At 46.1% G+C, this 17,375-nt stretch overlaps 1 protein-coding gene across 1 annotated transcript; it reads left to right on the top strand.

Moving 5' to 3' along the window:
- The first annotated feature begins 591 nt into the window (after positions 1 to 591).
- On the top strand, positions 592 to 16,999 carry LOC309397983 (uncharacterized protein). Its single transcript, XM_081964445.1, has 5 exons — positions 592 to 842; positions 5,215 to 6,025; positions 6,935 to 7,040; positions 10,078 to 15,046; positions 15,147 to 16,999. Exons 2-4 carry the CDS (start codon positions 5,309 to 5,311, stop codon positions 11,040 to 11,042), a joined length of 1,788 nt encoding a protein of 595 aa, XP_081820571.1. The 5' UTR covers positions 592 to 842; positions 5,215 to 5,308; the 3' UTR covers positions 11,043 to 15,046; positions 15,147 to 16,999.
- The last annotated feature ends 376 nt before the right edge of the window (positions 17,000 to 17,375 follow it).

The raw sequence follows: 17,375 nt of genomic DNA, 5'->3' as shown, positions 1-17,375 counted from the left end.
ATCTAGTCCAACCAAACCCCCACCCTGCTTGCCTTCAGAAGTTGTGGGAGCTTCATCACTGGAAGCTTTCCAGAAGAGACTGGACTGCCTTCTGTCAGAAACGGTGTGGTAGGGTCTCCTGCTTGAGTAGGGGGTGGACTAGATGACCCCCAAAGTCCCTTCCAATTCTATGCTGATTGATTGATTGATTGATTCAAGCCCTACACCATTTCTGACAAGTGGCTGTCCGGTCTCTTCTGGAAAGCTTTCCAGCGATGAAGTTCACACAACTTCTGCAGGAAAGCTGTTCGCCTGATTAATTGTTATTTTTGTCAGGAAATTTCTCCTTAGCTCTAGGTTGCTTCTCTCCTTGATTAGTTGCCATCCATTGCTTCTTGTCTTGCCTTCGGGTCCCAGATCAATCAATCAGAATAGAGCTGGGGGTGACCTTGGAGGTCATCTAGTCCAACCCGCCCCCTGCTCAAGCAGGAGACCTTTAACCCTATACCATTTCTGACAGATGGCAGTCCAGTCCCTTCTTGAAAGCTTCCAGTGATGAAGCTCCCACAACAACAACGTCTGTCCCCCTTGGTGTCGACCCTTTTCCCTGCCATTCCCGAGGGCCGCTTCGGTTTTTCCGAAGGGCGCAAAAGCCGCGGCACTCTCCGCTCTGCGCCCCAAGAGTTAAAGCGATAGAGCCGCGGCTGGGAGGCGGCCTGGACGCTTTCGGAAAGGGAGGCTGCAAAGGGAAGGGAGTCCCTTCCTGCTTCTCCGCCCGCCCGCCCGCCAGCCGAGCAAAGCCAACGAAGCGCCCGGACTTAGGGCGTCGCCAGGTCGGGAAGCCTTGCCCGGGAACCGGCCAGGTATAGGGCGCGCGATCGGGTCACTTTTGGGGGGGGGGGCTGCACGGGGAAGGGGCTGTCGGTGACCGACCGATCGATCGGTGGATCGGTGGATCATGCGATCGAAAGCGCGCCCCCGATCTTTGCTGGGCGAAGCGACCGGGAGAAAGGGAGAGAAGGCACCTGACAGCCGCCGCTCTCCGGCTCCGATCCAAGCCTAGTTGAAGTCCCCGGAGCTATGGGCAGACTGTCCCGGCCTCAATTCATCCTCGGCCATTGTTTTCCTTCCTCCATAAGAAAGAGGGGAGGGGAAGTGAGGGGGATCGGCCGAGCCCATGATGCGCAGCGCAGGGCCGGATCTCCTGGCCGGTCCGGTCCAGAATCAAACCCAACGCCAACTCGGGGTTTGTTTTGTTTTTAGCCTTTTGCCCGCCTGCTTCGCTTATATTGTAGCTTATGGCCCTCCCAAGCCCTTCTCGGCTGGGATACACTCCAAGCTAGCCGAGGCAAGAAGCACTGAAGATCCGCCGCCCCTTAAACATGGTTGAAATGAAGCCACCATGGGCGATGGTCGTGTGAAAAGATAGACGGCAGAGAGAGAAAGAGGCGAGGCTTTTGAGCAATAGAATGCTGAATGAGCTGGAGGGGACCTTGGAGGTCGTCTAGTCCAGCCCCCTGCTCAAACGGGAGAACCTATATTATTACAGCTAAGTGACCATTTAGAGTAGAAACATCCAGTGATGGAGTCCCCAGGAGTCTGAAGGCAAAGCTGTTCCACTGGTTAATTGTCCTGTTAGGAAGTTTCTCCTTAATTCCAGATTGATTCTCTTCTTGATTAGTTTCCATCCATTGTTTCTTGTCCTGGCTTCGGGGGCTTTGGAGAATAGCTTGACTCCTTCTACTTTGTGGCAGGCCTTGAGATACTGGAACACTGCTATTATGTCACCTTTAGTCCTTCTTTTCATTAAACTTCTTGTTGTTAGTTGCGAATTCGTGTCTGACCCATTGTGACCGCATGGACAAGGTTCCTCCAGACCTTCCTGTCCTCTGCCATCCCCTGGAGTCCATTTAAGCTCATGCCGACTGCTTCGGTGACTCCATCCAGCCACCTCATTCTCTGTCGTCCCCTTCTTCTTTTGCCCTCAGTCTTTCCCATCATTAGGCTCTTCTCCAGTGAGTCCTTCCTTCTCATTAGGTGGCCAAAGTATTTGAGTCTTATCTTCAGGATCTGATTTCCTTCTAAAGAGCAGACAGGGTGGATCTCCTCTAGGACTGACCGGTTTGATCGACTTGCAGTCTAAGGGACTCGCAGGAGTCTTCTCCAGCACCATAGTTCAAAGGCCTCCATTCTATGGCGCTCATTTGCGGTGGAGCTGAGCTGGGGCTCATGTGCCCAGAGAGGCTCTGCGTGCCACATCCCAGCCCCATGCCATTCAGATATGAAAACAACGATGGCTTTAATAGTAACCCAGTGAAGGGGAATAGTAATAAGGATATACTGAATAATACTATCCTAGATGATGCCTTTGTATACTTGCATGCTGTGAATATTTGTTTCCTGTAACCCATATATGTTATGCCTCTTGTTATGCCTCTTATGCCCTTTGTAGTTGTAACACAAATATGCCACAGTAGACCCTTATGTTTGTATTTCCTGCAACTAAGAAAAAATGCTGTTATTGGGGTCTGTAAAGTACAAACTTGAACATTGGGCACTATCTAATAAAATGAAATTCAATGGTGAAAAGAGTAAGGTTCTACATTTAGGCAACAAAAACGAAATGTACAGGTACAGTATAGGTGGTACCGTACCTTGCTCAACAGTAGTAACTGTGAAAGGGATCTTGGAGTCCTAGTGGACAACCATTTAAATATGAGCCAGCCATGTGCAGCAGCTGCCAAAAAAGCCAACGCAGTCCTAGGCTGCATCAACAGAGAATCAAGATCACGTGAAGTGTTGATGCCGCTTTATAATGCCTTGGTGAGGCCACACTTGGAATACTGCATTCAGTTCTGGTCGCCACGATGTAAAAAAGATCCGGAGACTCTAGAAAGAGTGCAGAGAAGAGCAACAAAGATGATTAGGGGACTGGAGACTAAAACATATGAGGAACGGTTGCAGGAACTGGGTATGTTTAGCTTAAGAGAAAGAAGGACTAGGGGAGACATGATAGCAGTGTTCCAATATCTCAGGGGTTGCCACAAAGAAGAGGGAGTCAAACTATTCTCCAAGGCACCTGAGGGTAGAACAAGAAGCAATGGGTGGAAACTAATCAAGGAGAGAAGCAACTTAGAACTGAGGAGAAATTTCCTGACAGTTAGAACAATTAATCAGTGGAACAGCTTGCCTCCAGGAGTTGTGAATGCCCCAACACTGGAAGTCTTTAAGAAGATGTTGGATAGCCATTTGTCTGAAACGGTATAGGGTTTCCTGCCTAGGCAGGGGGTTGGACTAGAAGACCTCCAAGGTCCCTTCCAACTCTACTATTGTATTGTATTGTATTGTATTATGGTCTGACTTTCACAGCCATCCATTGCAACTGGGAATTAAACTTCATTAGACTAGACATACCCAATTCCTGCAACCGTTCTTCATATGTTTTAGTTTCCAGGCCCTTGTTCATGTTCGTTGCTCTTCTCTGAACCCAGAGACTGTATTTAAAACTATTTTCTTAATGACTATGAAAATGCATCCGATGGTTCCCAGCATGGAAGCCTGCAGGTATTAAAACACGGAACAATTTATTTCTTTTGTCAACAGGGTTTATGACAACACACCGAATGGCAAATTTCTCCAAGCACAATCAGAAAGATTAAGCACGTAATATCCTTATCCACATGCACGATGTAATATCCAACACGTTGTGCATGTTGATCGGCCTATAGACAGAGAATTAAACACCGATATCTGAATATTGCAGGAAGTCCTCAACTTATGACCGCAATTGAGAATTGCGGAATTGCTAAGCACGATGGTTATTAAGTGAGCCTGGTTTTATGTCTTTTTTTTGTCACCATTGTTAAGCGAATTGTTGAGGCTCCTAAGTGAATGACACAGTTGTAAAGCAGATCCAGCTTTCCATAGACTTGACTTGTCAGAAGCTGGATGGGAAGGTAGCAATCCTTAAAATTAATATCCTTAATATTTGCTAATTATGGAAAATGTACCTCTAAAATATACAGTAGCCCTCAAACTTACAACCATTCATTTAGTCACTGTTAGAAGCTATGATGGCACTGAAGTAAACAAATTATGATCGTTTTTCACACTTAAAGACCGTTTCAGCATCCCCGTGGTCACATGATCAAAATTTGGACATTTGGCAACTGGTATTTAGTACAGTTGCATTTTCCCAGGGTCATGTGATCACATTTGTAACCTTCCCAGCCATCTCCCAACAAGCAAAGTCAATGAGGGAAGCCAGATTCCCTGAGTGACCAAACAATTTGCTTAGCCACTGTGGCAAGAAAGGTCGTAAAATGGGGCAACTCTCACTTAACCGCTCCCTTTCTTAGCAAGGGAAATTATGGGCACAATTGTAGAGTTGTAAGTCAAGGACTATCTGTAATTAAAGCCAGGGTTGTTTATTATATTTGGACATTTATCGTTGTCGTCATTTAACGATCCAATAATCCCTTGCGTATAGGCAACTGAATGGAGCTAGCAGAGTGTTTTAATGGCCGGATGCCATTCCTGTTGCCAATGTGCAGTTTTGTTCAGTGTGCCCAGAGAGAGAACTACGGTATTTTTCAGCGTATAAGACGCACCTTTTTCCCCTCAAAAAAGAGGGTGAAAACTGGATGCGTCTTATACACTGAATACAACATTTTTGGCCTACCGAAACTCCGCACCCTTTGCAAAAATGGACGTGCGGAGGGTTTGGGAGGCTTCAAGAGTGCTCCTGAGGGCTGGGGAGGGCTGTTTTTGCTCATTTCTCCCCCGCCCCAGCTGCCAGGAGCATTCTACAAGCCTCCCAAAGCCTCTGCATCCCCCCCCCTTTTTTTTTTTTTGCAAAAAATGAGGCGTGCAGAGGGTTTGGGAGGCCTCCAGAGTGCAAAAACTTTTTTTAAAAATTTACCTGTTCAAAATCATGATGCATCTTATACCCCGATGCATCTTATCGTCCAAAAAATACAATATCTGCCTCTACCTAGGATCAAACTCACAGCCTCTTGATTGTGAGGCCACCGCACCACTCCATATGCCAACATTTATCCCCCCGAGTAAACATCACAGTCCACGCTTCTACAAGGTCTTTTATCTTTGTGTATTTCTTTCCGGGAGACAATTTAGCACCCCTGATCTGGAGCGAAGGCCTCTCCCCCCCCAAAAAAATATTGAGAATTTAAAAAAAAAACCTGAGACCTTTTTTTTCTACCCCTTGTATTTTAGTCATGTGACAACAATCTTCAAGCCACCATTTGGGGTTTCCTCTCCATCTGCCACCCTGGATAGAACCGAGTCTGATCCGCCGTTGAAGCCAACGATGAAAATGGAGGCTCCAGAATCTCCAGTAGACCTGAAGCCAGCATTAGACCTGGATGGGCCAAGAGAAAGCCCCAGCGTGGCCCCGATGGGCTCCAACCGGCAGGATCTGAGGTGGAGGGGCCTTCCATACATTAAGCAGGAGCCGGAAGAGGATTGTCTGCCGTCTCTGCACTGGGAAGCCCAGTGGCAGGAGTTCCTGGGGGGCATGCAGTCCCCTTGCTCAGGGTGGGGGTCCAGACCTCTGCCAGCGGCTGCCCCATGGGGGGACACCAAGGCACCCGTGGCCCATCTAGCGTTGGCGGCCGCCAGCAGCCAGCATTCCGCGGGAGGGACGTTTTTCCAACCTGTGCCGTCAGGTTTTGTGGGAACGATGCACCAAGAAAGGTGGAAAGTGAAGGAGGAGATGGAGAACCAGGAGGCCCCAAACCAAGATCCCCCCTGCCAGCGCTTCAGGCAATCCGTCTACCAAGAAGCGGAGGGTCCCCGAGAACTTTGCAGTCGTCTCCGGGACCTCTGCCACCTCTGGCTGAAGCCGGAGAGGCACTCCAAGGAGCAGATCCTGGAGCTGGTGATCTTGGATCAGTTCCTGGGGGTCCTGCCCCGGGCGATGGAGTGTTGGGTCCGGGAGTGCCACCCTCACACCTGTGCTCAGGCCGTGGCCCTGGCGGAGGACTTCCTGGTGAGGCATCCGGAAGAAGGGAGGCAGGAGCAGAAGGTGAGCGAGCCTGAAGTCCACTTTGGGACCTCATAACCAATTTCATTGTATTTGTTTTGTACAATGACAATAAAGACTTTACTATATGGGCCACCAGCCTTCCAAATCCTTCTAGAAGCTGGATCCGTAAGCGACCTTTTAATTTGCCCAGATGCCCCTTGGAGGGACGTCCTTTTTGGTGCCATGAGGCATGATGGGTATTTGTGGTTAGTTTCAAGTTGTGTCCAACCCATCGCAACCCCATGGACCACGTTCCTCCAGGCCTTCCTGTCCTCTACCGTCCTCTGGAGTCCATTTAAGCTCACGCCGACTGCTCCAGTGACTCCATCCAGCCACCTCATTCTCTGTCGTCCCCTTCTTCTTTTGCCCTCCGTCTTTCCCAGCATTAGGCTCTTCTCCAGGGAGTCCTTCCTTCCCATTTGGTGGCCAGAGTACTTGAGTTTGATGGGTATTATGAGAGGAAATTTGGATGTCTTTGAGAGCTACCACTATAACTAGGCGACCCAATTGAAGGCAACGTGGAATTTTGAAATTTAACAGTGTTATTTTATCATTTTAAAACTGTTCATCTTACATGAATTCTGATTTTAATGTGAATTGTATTGATTATATTGTACACTGCCCAGATGTTCTTCTCTGAGGGAGATAGGCAGTTAAAAATAGGAAAAAGAAAGAAGGAAGAAAGGAAAGAAAGAAGGAAGGAAGGAAGGAAGGAAGGAAGGAAGAAAGAAAGAAAGAAAGAAAGAAAGAAAGAAAGAAAGAAAGAAAGAAAGAAAGAAAGAAAGAAAGAAAGAAGAAAGAAAAAAGGAGGAAGGGAGGGAAGGGAGGGAGGTTGGTAGGCATCCTGGCTTTCCTAATCCTTCAATAGCTCCCCATCTTTACTAATTCCAAATATTTGCTTATTTTTAGGGCCCAGGGATGTTTCATGTGGTGACTGTGAATTTTCCTGACTCTGATCAATCGTCATCTGAAAGGCTGTTCAAACAGGAGGTCAACGAGGATCGCCTTTCTCAAGGTAAGCAATTCTTACTACCAATTAGATCAGTGTTTCTCAACCTTGGCAACTTCAAGATGTACGGACTTCAACTCCCAGAATTCCCCAGCCAGGCAACCATGCTGGCTGGAGAATTCTGGGAGTTGAAGTCCATACCATTTAAAGTTGGCAAGGTTGAGAAACACTGGCCTATCCCAGTAAAGCAGGGGTGTCCAAACTTGGGAACTTTAAGACTTGTGGACTTCAACTCCCAGAATTCCCCAGCCAGCCCCATGCTGGCTGGGGAATTCTGGGAGTTGAAATCTACAAGTCTTAAAGTTCCCAAGTTTGGACACCCCTGCAGTAAAGTGTAGTTCTAGTTTTCCTGGGAAGTTGATGGTTCTTGTTGGGGCCTACCTTGTGGAGTTGACAAACTAAATTTGCTCAACAGTTACTGATCATTTATTTTAAAAAAATAATCTTTCTGTCAACCTATTTTTTTTAATATACAGAAGTACATCATGGTATAAGAGTAGATGATGTCCAGAAAGTAGAAGCCAAAAGATGGAAGGATCTGAGAGGAAAAGATCAAGCTTGTATTTAGAAACAGATGAAAAACTAATATATTAATTAATATATTTACTATTAAGTTCCAAAACATTTAAAGAGGGGATGTGCAAAGGAACATGCAAGGAGAGTCACCCTGTATGAGTTGGGCAGCCGTAACAATCAATCTATCAATCAATGATTTTCATAAGAAAAGACATTATACATCTATTAAATAAATCAATGCCCTTAGCAAGAAATATAACTCCCTTTTTACACCTCTGTAATAATCTCTTAATTCAGGGTAGAGTCGTGGGAATTGGATGGAGCTGAGCATTTACTGGCTAGATGCCCTTCCTGACACCTAAATGGAGTTTGCAGCAGATATTTTTTCTTTGTGTCCTAGAAGAGAAATATCTGATGCTACCTAGAATTGATCTTCACCACTAGGCGCCCCATGCCACTCTTATTTCTTATATTATACATGTATGTATTTATTTAAATGAATTCTTTTGAGTGGTATGGTGGCCTAGAGGTGGCGTTCTTGCTTCCCAATCAGAAGGCTGTGAGTTCAATCCTTGGTAGAGGCAGAGATTTCTCTCTCTGGGCACACTGAGAATATATTTGGTGAAGAAAAACTCTGCATTGGCGACAGGAAGGGCATCCGGCCAGTAAGCTCCATTCAGTTGCCCAGACTCCAACGCCACAAGAGGTTATGGGGTCGTTAAATGATGATGATTTAAATGAATTCATTTAGCAAATAATTCTTTTAATTTGTTTATTTACTTAAATAAAGAAAGAAAATGCCTTTCGCAAGGAAGAGATCCCAAATCTATTAAATAAATAAATGCCTCTAGCAAGTAAGATATTGGCTAAAGGAGCAGAAACAGAACATCAGACTGAAAAAAAAAGTTATTGCAACGTGTAACTTGAAATAAGACTTGGAAAAAGGATGTATGTTTTGTAAAAGAGCCACAAATATACCCCACTTGAAACGTCTTGTACTGGAAAACAGAAGCAACAAACTGTAAATAACATTCCCCCCAAAATTCAGCATTTCTTTGCACACACTTGAACACAGTCCAGTGTCTCAAGTTTCCACTCTTCTTTTGAGAATGAATTTTATTGGAATAGAAGAATAGAATAGAATAGAATAACAGAGTTGGAAGGGACCTTGGAGGTCTTCTAGTCCAACCCCCTGCTTAGACAGGAAACCCTACACCACTTCAGTCAAATGGTTCTCCAACATCTTCTTTAAAACTTCCAGTGTTGCAGCATTCACAACTTCTGAAGGCAAGTTGTTTCACTGATTAATTGTTCTGTCAGGAAATTTCTCCTTAATTCTAAGTTGCTTCTCTCCTTGATTAGTTTTTACCCATTGCTTCTTGTCCTATCCTCGGGTGCTTTGGAGAATAGTTTGACTCCCTCTTCTTTGGGGCAACCCCTGAGATATTGGAAGACTGCTATCATGTCTCCCCTAGTCCTTCTTTTCATCAAACTAGACATACCCAATACCTGCAACCATTCATGTTTTAGTCTCCATTCCCCTCATCATCTTTGTTGCTCTTCTCTGCACTCTTTCTAGAGTCTCCACATTTTTTGTACATCGTGTCGACCAAAACTGGATGCAGTATTCCAAGTGTGGCCTTACCAAGGCATTATAAAGTGGTATTAACACCCTGTTTATGCAGACTAGAACTGTGTTCGCTTTTTTGGCAGCTGCTGCACACGGCTGGCTCTTATTTAAATAGTTGTCCACTAGGACTCCAAGATCCCTCTCACAGTTACTACTATTGAGGAAGGTAGCACCTATACTATACCTGTGCATTTCGTTTTTCTTGCCCAAATGTAGAGCCTTACTTTTTTCACCATTGAATTTCATTTTGTTGGATAGTGCCCTGTTCTGACCGACCCCCCTCCGCCTGTGAATAAACCAGAACACAGGCTTGGCTGTTTGCCACTGTTTAATTAATGAGATAAAGAATCCTTTGGCTGAGGGCCCAGACAACTCACGTTCAATAGAGCAACCCAGATAATTCAAATGAAGCACTGCAGATAGTCCAAACCAACAGACACGGCTAGAATACACAGATAGATTTTCTTAACTAGTAATTCAGGTTGTTTCCTGCAAATGTCCCCTCCCAACGCCTCACCTATAATCTCTCTTGGGTGGGGCCAATTCACAACCACCTGTGCTTAATCATCTGTGAGTCTGCCTACGGAGTTGCTGCTTCCGTTTCTCAGCCCTTCTCAATCTAGCATCAGGGACAAACTGCCTTTGATCCTCCCCACTGCTCCATGCCTCAGGCACCTCCTGGTGGCCAACCAGCCTCTCTGGTCCCTGCTCAGAACCCTGCACAGGGTCCTCCACATCATCCAGGGCAGACTCATATGGTTCCTCGCTATCCTACTCCATCAGCAGCTCAACCGGATCCTGCTGGGCCACAACAGTGCCCAATGTTCAAGTTTGCCAAGATCCTTCTGTATTTTCAGCCTGTATTCTAAGCCTATTATGTTTTCTCTTTTATTCCAGCAGACCATGGGCAGGTGGCTGTAATAAGAAAAGACAACGAGTGGAGCAACACCATGGGGGTGGAGCCCCGTGGCTCATCGTCTACGGAAAGGCAGGAAGGGACAGGCAGATTCGGAGAGGTAGGAGAACCCCAGAAGAGTCCTCAGGAGAACGGCCCCAGAGGAACGGACGTAAACGCATCCGGAGAGAAACAATCGTTGTGTACAAACTGCGGGGGGAGTTTTAATCCTAGCTCCGGTCTGCTCGGCCCAGAGGGGTTCCCCTTGGATGCGAACCCCTACAAATGCTCCGTCTGCGAGAAGAGCTTCTGCCAGGTCGCCAAACTCATCGCTCACGAGCGCCTGCACACCAGAGACTGGCCGTACAAGTGCTCCTTCTGCGGGAAAAGCTTCAACCGCAGCTCCGACGTCTGCCGGCACGAGCGGATCCACACGGGGGAGAAGCCCTTCAAGTGCACCACCTGCGAGAAGTGCTTCAGCCAGCGGTCCAAGCTGATCGTGCACGAGAGGTTCCACACGGGGGACAAGCCCCACGCCTGCTCCTACTGCGGGAGGAGCTTCCACCAGAGGTCGGACCTGGTGAAACACGAGCGGATCCACACGGGGGTGAAGCCCTACAAGTGCTCCGAATGCGGAGGGAGCTTCCACCGGAGTTCGGATCTGGTGAAGCACAAGTGGATCCACACCGGGGAGCGGCCGTACAAATGTTCCACGTGCGAGAAGAGCTTCCGGCAACGCTCGGCCCTCCTGTACCACGAGAGGACCCACACGGGGGAGAAGCCGTACACCTGCACAGCCTGCGGGAAAGGCTTCAGCTGCAAAGCCCACCTGGTACTCCATAAAAGGACCCACACGGGGGAGAAACCCTACAAGTGTAACTACTGCGGGAAAAGTTTCACCACCAGTTCGTACTTTGTGAAGCATCAGAGAATGCATTTAGGGCAAGAGACTCGGCCGGTTCTGTGAAAGTAAGAAACGCACACAGAAATATTCCCCAGGCTTTTCCTTTTCCGTGGATGTCAAAACCTACCCCTGCGTGTAGAAAACTAGCAGGTCGGAAATAATTCCCCACGGCTTGCTTTTCTTCTTGGCGGGTGATTTGTAAAACAAGCAGCAAACTTTCTGCCTTACAGCTGCAGGGTGGGGGGAAGAGTCTCGCGGTTGCAAATGTTTGATTTGTACGATTTGGTTTGGGTGGGAAGAAACACCTACGCTGAATTGTGCGGGGGAAAATTGATGCTGAATAATGATGGCCTCCAGAAATTGTAAATGCTCCAACGCTGGAGGTTTTAAAGAAGATGTTGGAGAACCATTTGTCTGAAATGGTGTAGGGTTTCCTGCCTAAGCAGGGGGTTGGACTAGAAGACCTCCAAGGTCCCTTCCAACTCTGCTATTGTATTCCTATTCTATTCCTATTTTATTCCTATTCTATTCTATCAATTTCTATTTCTATTATTTCTATTTTTATTATTTCTATTTCTATTATTTCTATTTCTATTATTTCTATATTGTTTCTATTTCTATTGTTTCTATTTCTATTATTTCTATTTCTATTATTTCTATTCCTAGTTCTATTCTAAAGAAGGGCCTGTAATGGCTTGCCTCATTTAAAAAAAAAAAAACCTGTTTATAAAAACGTGTGGGTGAGGAGAGCAGTAAGGGAGAAACACTTATCCATTTCCTCTGACATTAAGAAAATTAAGGGCGGTTCCTTGAGTGACAGGATACCTCGTCGTCTTGGAAGGGACCCAAACGCAGGCCTCGGCTCCTCCGTTTTAAAAGATTGGACAGCAAGCATTAGGAAAAGGCCCTTGCAGTGGGTTCTCGATTTTGAGCTTGGAAACCCTTGCGGGCCTATCCTCTCCCCTTGCCCCTCCTATATTTAGTTAATATATATTTAATTAAAACTGATAATAAATGGAAAACTGACTTTGAGTCAGGCAGTTTGGCCTAAGGCCCAAAGGCTCCTTAGCCTTTCTTGGAAAATAAAGGAATGATTAGATGGCTGCTCGGTTGGAAATGTGTCCAGATAGCCAGAAAAGAACATTGCATTGGCAGAAAGAGGGGAGGGGGTTGAATTGAGGAATGCTGGGCTGGGTTGATTCCCTCTCCCCATTGTAAAATTCTGTCTAAAACCCCCACCCATTGGTGGGTTTCCGATCTGGGGCGAATCGGTAATGGCAACAGCGGGAGTAGGCGCGCAAACGGGCGAACTGGTAGTAAAATAAATTGAAACCCGCCACTGCCCCAACCCAACCCCATATAATAAGGTTTGGTAAAAGATCCTGAACTTTGGGTCTGATCTGGTATAATAAAGCCACTTCCTGGGGTCCTAAGAAGGATCGTTCTAAGTTATTGATCAAGAGGCTACAATCTTGAAATCTCTGTCAAAAGAATCCCAAAAGAGGATTCGTGCAAAACATTTCCCTTTTATGCTCCGCTCTGTCTCCAGTCCCTCCTCCCAGACACAAATTGGTATTGAAAAAAAGAAAATTCAGATTTTTACACACTTTACTATTTGAAATGCATACTTCCTCATTCTGCGTATACAAGTGGTTCTTGACTTACAACAGCTCATTAGTGACTTTGACCTTGCGACAGCACTGAAAAAAGTGACTTGTAGCTATTGTACACACGACTGTTGTGGCTTCCTCATTGTCATGTGATCAACGTTCAGTTGCCAATAAAGGAGAATATTCAGATGCTTGGCCATTGACTCATATTTATGACAGTCGCAGTGTCCCGGGGTCAGCCGATCTCCCCTTTGGCGACCTTCTGGCAAGCAAAGTCGGCAGGGAAGTTGGATTCACTTAACAACCTTGTGACTGGCTGGGGAATTCTGGGAATTGAAGTCCACCCAGGTTCTAATGTTTGATTGTTCAGCGATCAAACATTAAGCAAATTTGACTGATTTTTGCTTATCGAAAGCCGGCTGGAAAGATCACAACGATGACCACATGTCCCCGTTGTAGAAACATGCAGGTGCTAAGCACCCGAATTTTGGTCACATGACCACGAGGACGCTGCAGAAGTCATAAGAGCGAGGACTGGTTGTAAGTCGCTTTTCCCCCCAGCGCCATTGAAACTTCACATGGTGGCTAAATGAAAGAAAGACTACCTATACGTCTTCTATTTCCGATTAACAATAAAGGCGGATGCATATAGATGAGAAACTTGAGAAGGACCAGGGGAGACATGATAGCAGTCTTCCAATATTTGAGAGGCTGCCACAGAGAGGAGGGAGAGCAACCTATTTTCCAAGGCACCCGAAGGCCAGACAAGGAATAATGGATGGAAAATGAACAAGGAGAGATTCAACCTGGAAATAAGGAGAAACTTTCTGACAGTGGGAACAATCAACCCATGGAACAGAAGTTGCCTTCAGAAGTGGTGGGAACTTCATCACTGGAAGCTTTCAAGGAGAGACTTGTCAGAAGTGGTATAGGGGCTCCTGCTTAGGTGGGGTGGGGGTTGGACTAGATGACCTACAAGGTCCCTTCCAACTCTGTTAATCTGAAGAGGGTATGGACCACCATGGCAGAAGAGAGAAGGCTGGCAGGCTTTCTTCTGCCTATGAGCTACTCGAAGGCCTCTGATTGACCACATCTGGGAAGGATGCCAGGCTGATCTGGAAGATGTTTTTGAATGCTCAGGTCCAAACCAAAACAGGTAGTCCTCGACTTACAACCACAATGGAACCCAAAATGTATGTTGCTAAGTGAAACATTTCTTAAGTGAATTTCGCCCCATTTTACGACTTTTCTTGCCACGTTTGTTAAGTGAATCATTGCATTTGTTAAATGAGTAACACGGTTTACGACTTTTCTTGCCACGTTTGTTAAGTGAATCATTGCATTTGTTAAATGAGTAACACGGTTGTTAAGTGAATCTGGCTTCCCCATTGACTTTGCTTCTCAGAAGGTCGCAAAAGGGGACCACATGACCCGGGGACACTGCAACGGTCACAAATGTGAGTCAGGTGCCCAGCATCTAAATTTTGATCACGTGAGCATGGGAAGGCTGCAACGGTTGTAAGTGTGAAAAACACTCATAAGTCACTTTTTTCAATGCCGCTGTAACTTCGGTCATTAAATGAATGGCTGTAAGTCGAGGACTATCTGTGTCTCTTCAGCTGAGGCAAAAAGAGGAAGAATATTTATGTCTTTATGAGATGAAACTGATACTTGAAGAAGTGGCACCTTTCTTGCCCCAAATTGGATGCATGACTTTTTAGGAACAAGCCACAGAACAGAAATTCGCCATAAATTATATGGCAGCTATATAAATCCTATAGCTGAGTAGCCCAGAATGTGTTTTGCCTGGAGAAACCTCCTGCCTTTACTTAATGACTTGTTCAAAAAAGGCCAAAATATTGCTTCTGACCACATGGGTGCCTCGTCTTACAACTGTTTAGCAAGACGGTACTTCCAGTTCCAATGACGGCCATAAGTTGAGGACTACCTGTACGGAAATAGCCTGCTGTTGGTATCAACCTCTAGGTTTACTCTTCAGAGTCCAAATTTTTAAAGCCACCCAGAATAACCTTGTAGGAGAGAAATGGGCGCCATAAAAATTTAATGAAATCAAATCGAATAAAAGCACATAGTTTCCTTCCCAGATGGTCTGTGTTTCTACAATTTTGACCTTTTTAGAGAAAAGGGACAAATTAGCCAATAACTGGGATTTTCTGGACTTTATAGCAGATCAGGGAGACGTCCAGGAGATCCTATCAAGCAGTGATTGCTGACCTTTTTTTGGATCGTGTGACAAAAGTGGGGGGAGCACAGGGGGGGGTTGTGCGTAGGCGTGCCCAAACCCATAATGCTATGCACATGACCAGCACGACCCTCCCCCACTTGGCAGGCTTTTTTCACTCTCCCCAGGCTCCAGAGGCTTTCTAGGAGCCTGGGGAAGGCGAAAACAGCCTCCCCCCCCCCCAGGAGGCCCTCCGGAGGCTTTAGGACAGGGGTGTCCAAACTTGGGAACTTTAAGACTTGTGGACTTCAACTCCCAGAATTCCCCAGCCAGCTATTCTGGGAGTTGAAGTCCACAAGTCTTAAAGTTCCCAAGTTTGGATACCCCTGCTTTAGGAGCTTCCCTGAAGGCTCCAGAAGGCAAAAAACGGCCCTATGGCCAAACCGGAAGTTTGGGAATGGTGACTTCCAGTTTGTCCGTAGAGCCGCTTTTCACCCTCCAATTGGAGGGTAAAAAACGGCCCTATGAGCAAACCAGAAGTCCATTCCTGAAATTCCGGTTTGCCCATACGGCTGGTTTTTTGCACTCTGGAGGCCTCCGGAGGGCGAAAAACGGCCTTAAAAGAAAGCCGACGCATATGCACGCTGGAGCTGACAGGGCAATGCTTTGTGTGCCCTAACGAACGGCATGACGTGCCACCTCTGGCACGCGTGCCACAGGTTCGCCATCATGGCTATAAAGTATTACTTGTCTCTATTTCTGCCTATGAACTGCACACGGGATTGTTTAAAAAATAATTATGTCTCAAATGCCTTTCCTTTGCTGACATGTCTTAATATTTGAGATCGGAAGAGGTGGGTGTGGTATTATATGGAAAGAATTTGTACGTGTCTATGGTTTTTTTTTGGGGGGGGGGAAGCATGAGTGTGTTTAAATATTTATTTATCCCTGTGGTTGAGATGCTACCTTTTTCATGCCTGTAATATGAACGCTTTCCTTCTCAACACCTTGGTGAAAAACTAGATGCCTGTCTTGGGTTAACAAGGCGATTCAGGTGGATCTTGTCTCTTGGGGGGCAGCTGTGCAACCGTGGCAGCAACACCCCCACCTTCTGCCTAACCCTGTCAAAGAATTATTTGCCTTACTCTACAACACAAAAACGACTAGTCCTCAAAAAGGAGGGAAATGAAGTCGTCGTGTGGACTGATGTACCGATAGGTCGGGAGGAAGAAACGGCAGGAATCTTAGCAGCACAAATCGTTGTTTCAAAAACTGGTCTTTTCCAGCTCCCCAAAGTTGTCAGCGTACACTGGGACACAACTGGAATATGAGCCAGGCCTCCAAGGCACTCTAAAGGGCAATGCATGGCTACCTCTCTTAGATTTTCTGTATCCATCTCGGATCCTTTTCCCCCCGTGTGCTCTGCTTTTTTTTTTTTTTGTTAAGCAAATCTCGCTCTGCCAAATAAAATAAAAAAATATCTCTCCCCGAGCCGTTGTGAGGAACTGTACAGCCAACATTAAGGATCTAAACCACCGCAGAAATGGACATTAAGCCGGACTGTGTCCTTGTTTCACTCCTGTGCCTGGGATGTTCTGCAGGACCTGGGCAAAAAAGTCAAGATGGCCACAACAGTGAGATGGAAGCAAAGCCGGTGGCGTTTCAGCCTCCCTGGGGCAGTCTCCATCTTCTGGACAGCTCTGCTCTTGCCCAAATTGTGTCGTTGTCTTGTCTGACTGACCAGTAGCCGAAAATCTATAAAATTTTGTTTCTAGAGGAAATTGGCTGGGGAAAATCAGCCATCACTTTTCCAGGCCTTAACTAAGGGTCCTTTTGACACCGGCAGATCCAATTCAGACAGAAAAGCACATTTTTTTTTCTCCTGACCCCTGCTGTCTTCCCTGCTGTTTCTCCGAAGACAGTGAATGTTTATGGCTCGAGGGTGCATGCTTAATGAAGCAATTGGACACACAAGTGAGGACCCGGCCGCTTCAAGATCTCACCACAAATTGTGAACCTTTAAAAAATAGGGTTTTTATCTTGGGAAGGGGGCGTTAGGAAATGCATGCACAACCGAAGGAGTTTTTATTTTATTTTTCAATCTGCCTGAATAATTGAGGGTGGAGCTAGCTTTCAATATGAATGTTGATGATTATCGTCTTGTACAACCAGTTGTATATATTGCTTGTAATGCTGTGGTTCTTCAAATAAATACTTTTTTGCGGGTTTAGAAGCTCAGCCACAAATCTCATTCTTAAAGGGCAGCACCTCAGCGGGCCTCACCCGTTTACCAGTAATCGCTTGGGTTAAAAGACCTCAAGCACAGTTACGTTTGGTACAGAAGTAGCTGAGAAATATGCAGTTCAGTAGTGAGTAAAAAGTTTTTTTAAAAGAAGGAAAAGAGGAGCAGGCTGACTGGAGAATTCTGGGAATTGAAGTCCACACGTCTTAAAAGTTGCCAAGTTTGAAAACCACCGATATACCATAGTTAAACAATCTGTAATTGCTTCATAGCCAACACTTCAGAAGATAGGCTTAAGATACAGAAGGATCTTGACAAACTTGAACATTGGGCACTATCTAATAAAATGAAATTCAATGGTG

Source organism: Natrix helvetica (assembly GCF_964273705.1).
Source record: "Natrix helvetica genome assembly, chromosome: 1".
In the NCBI taxonomy this organism is placed as follows: Eukaryota; Metazoa; Chordata; class Lepidosauria; order Squamata; family Natricidae; genus Natrix; species Natrix helvetica.
The sequence above is the reverse complement of the archived record's forward strand: the minus strand, read 5'-3'. Positions and strand labels throughout refer to the sequence as shown.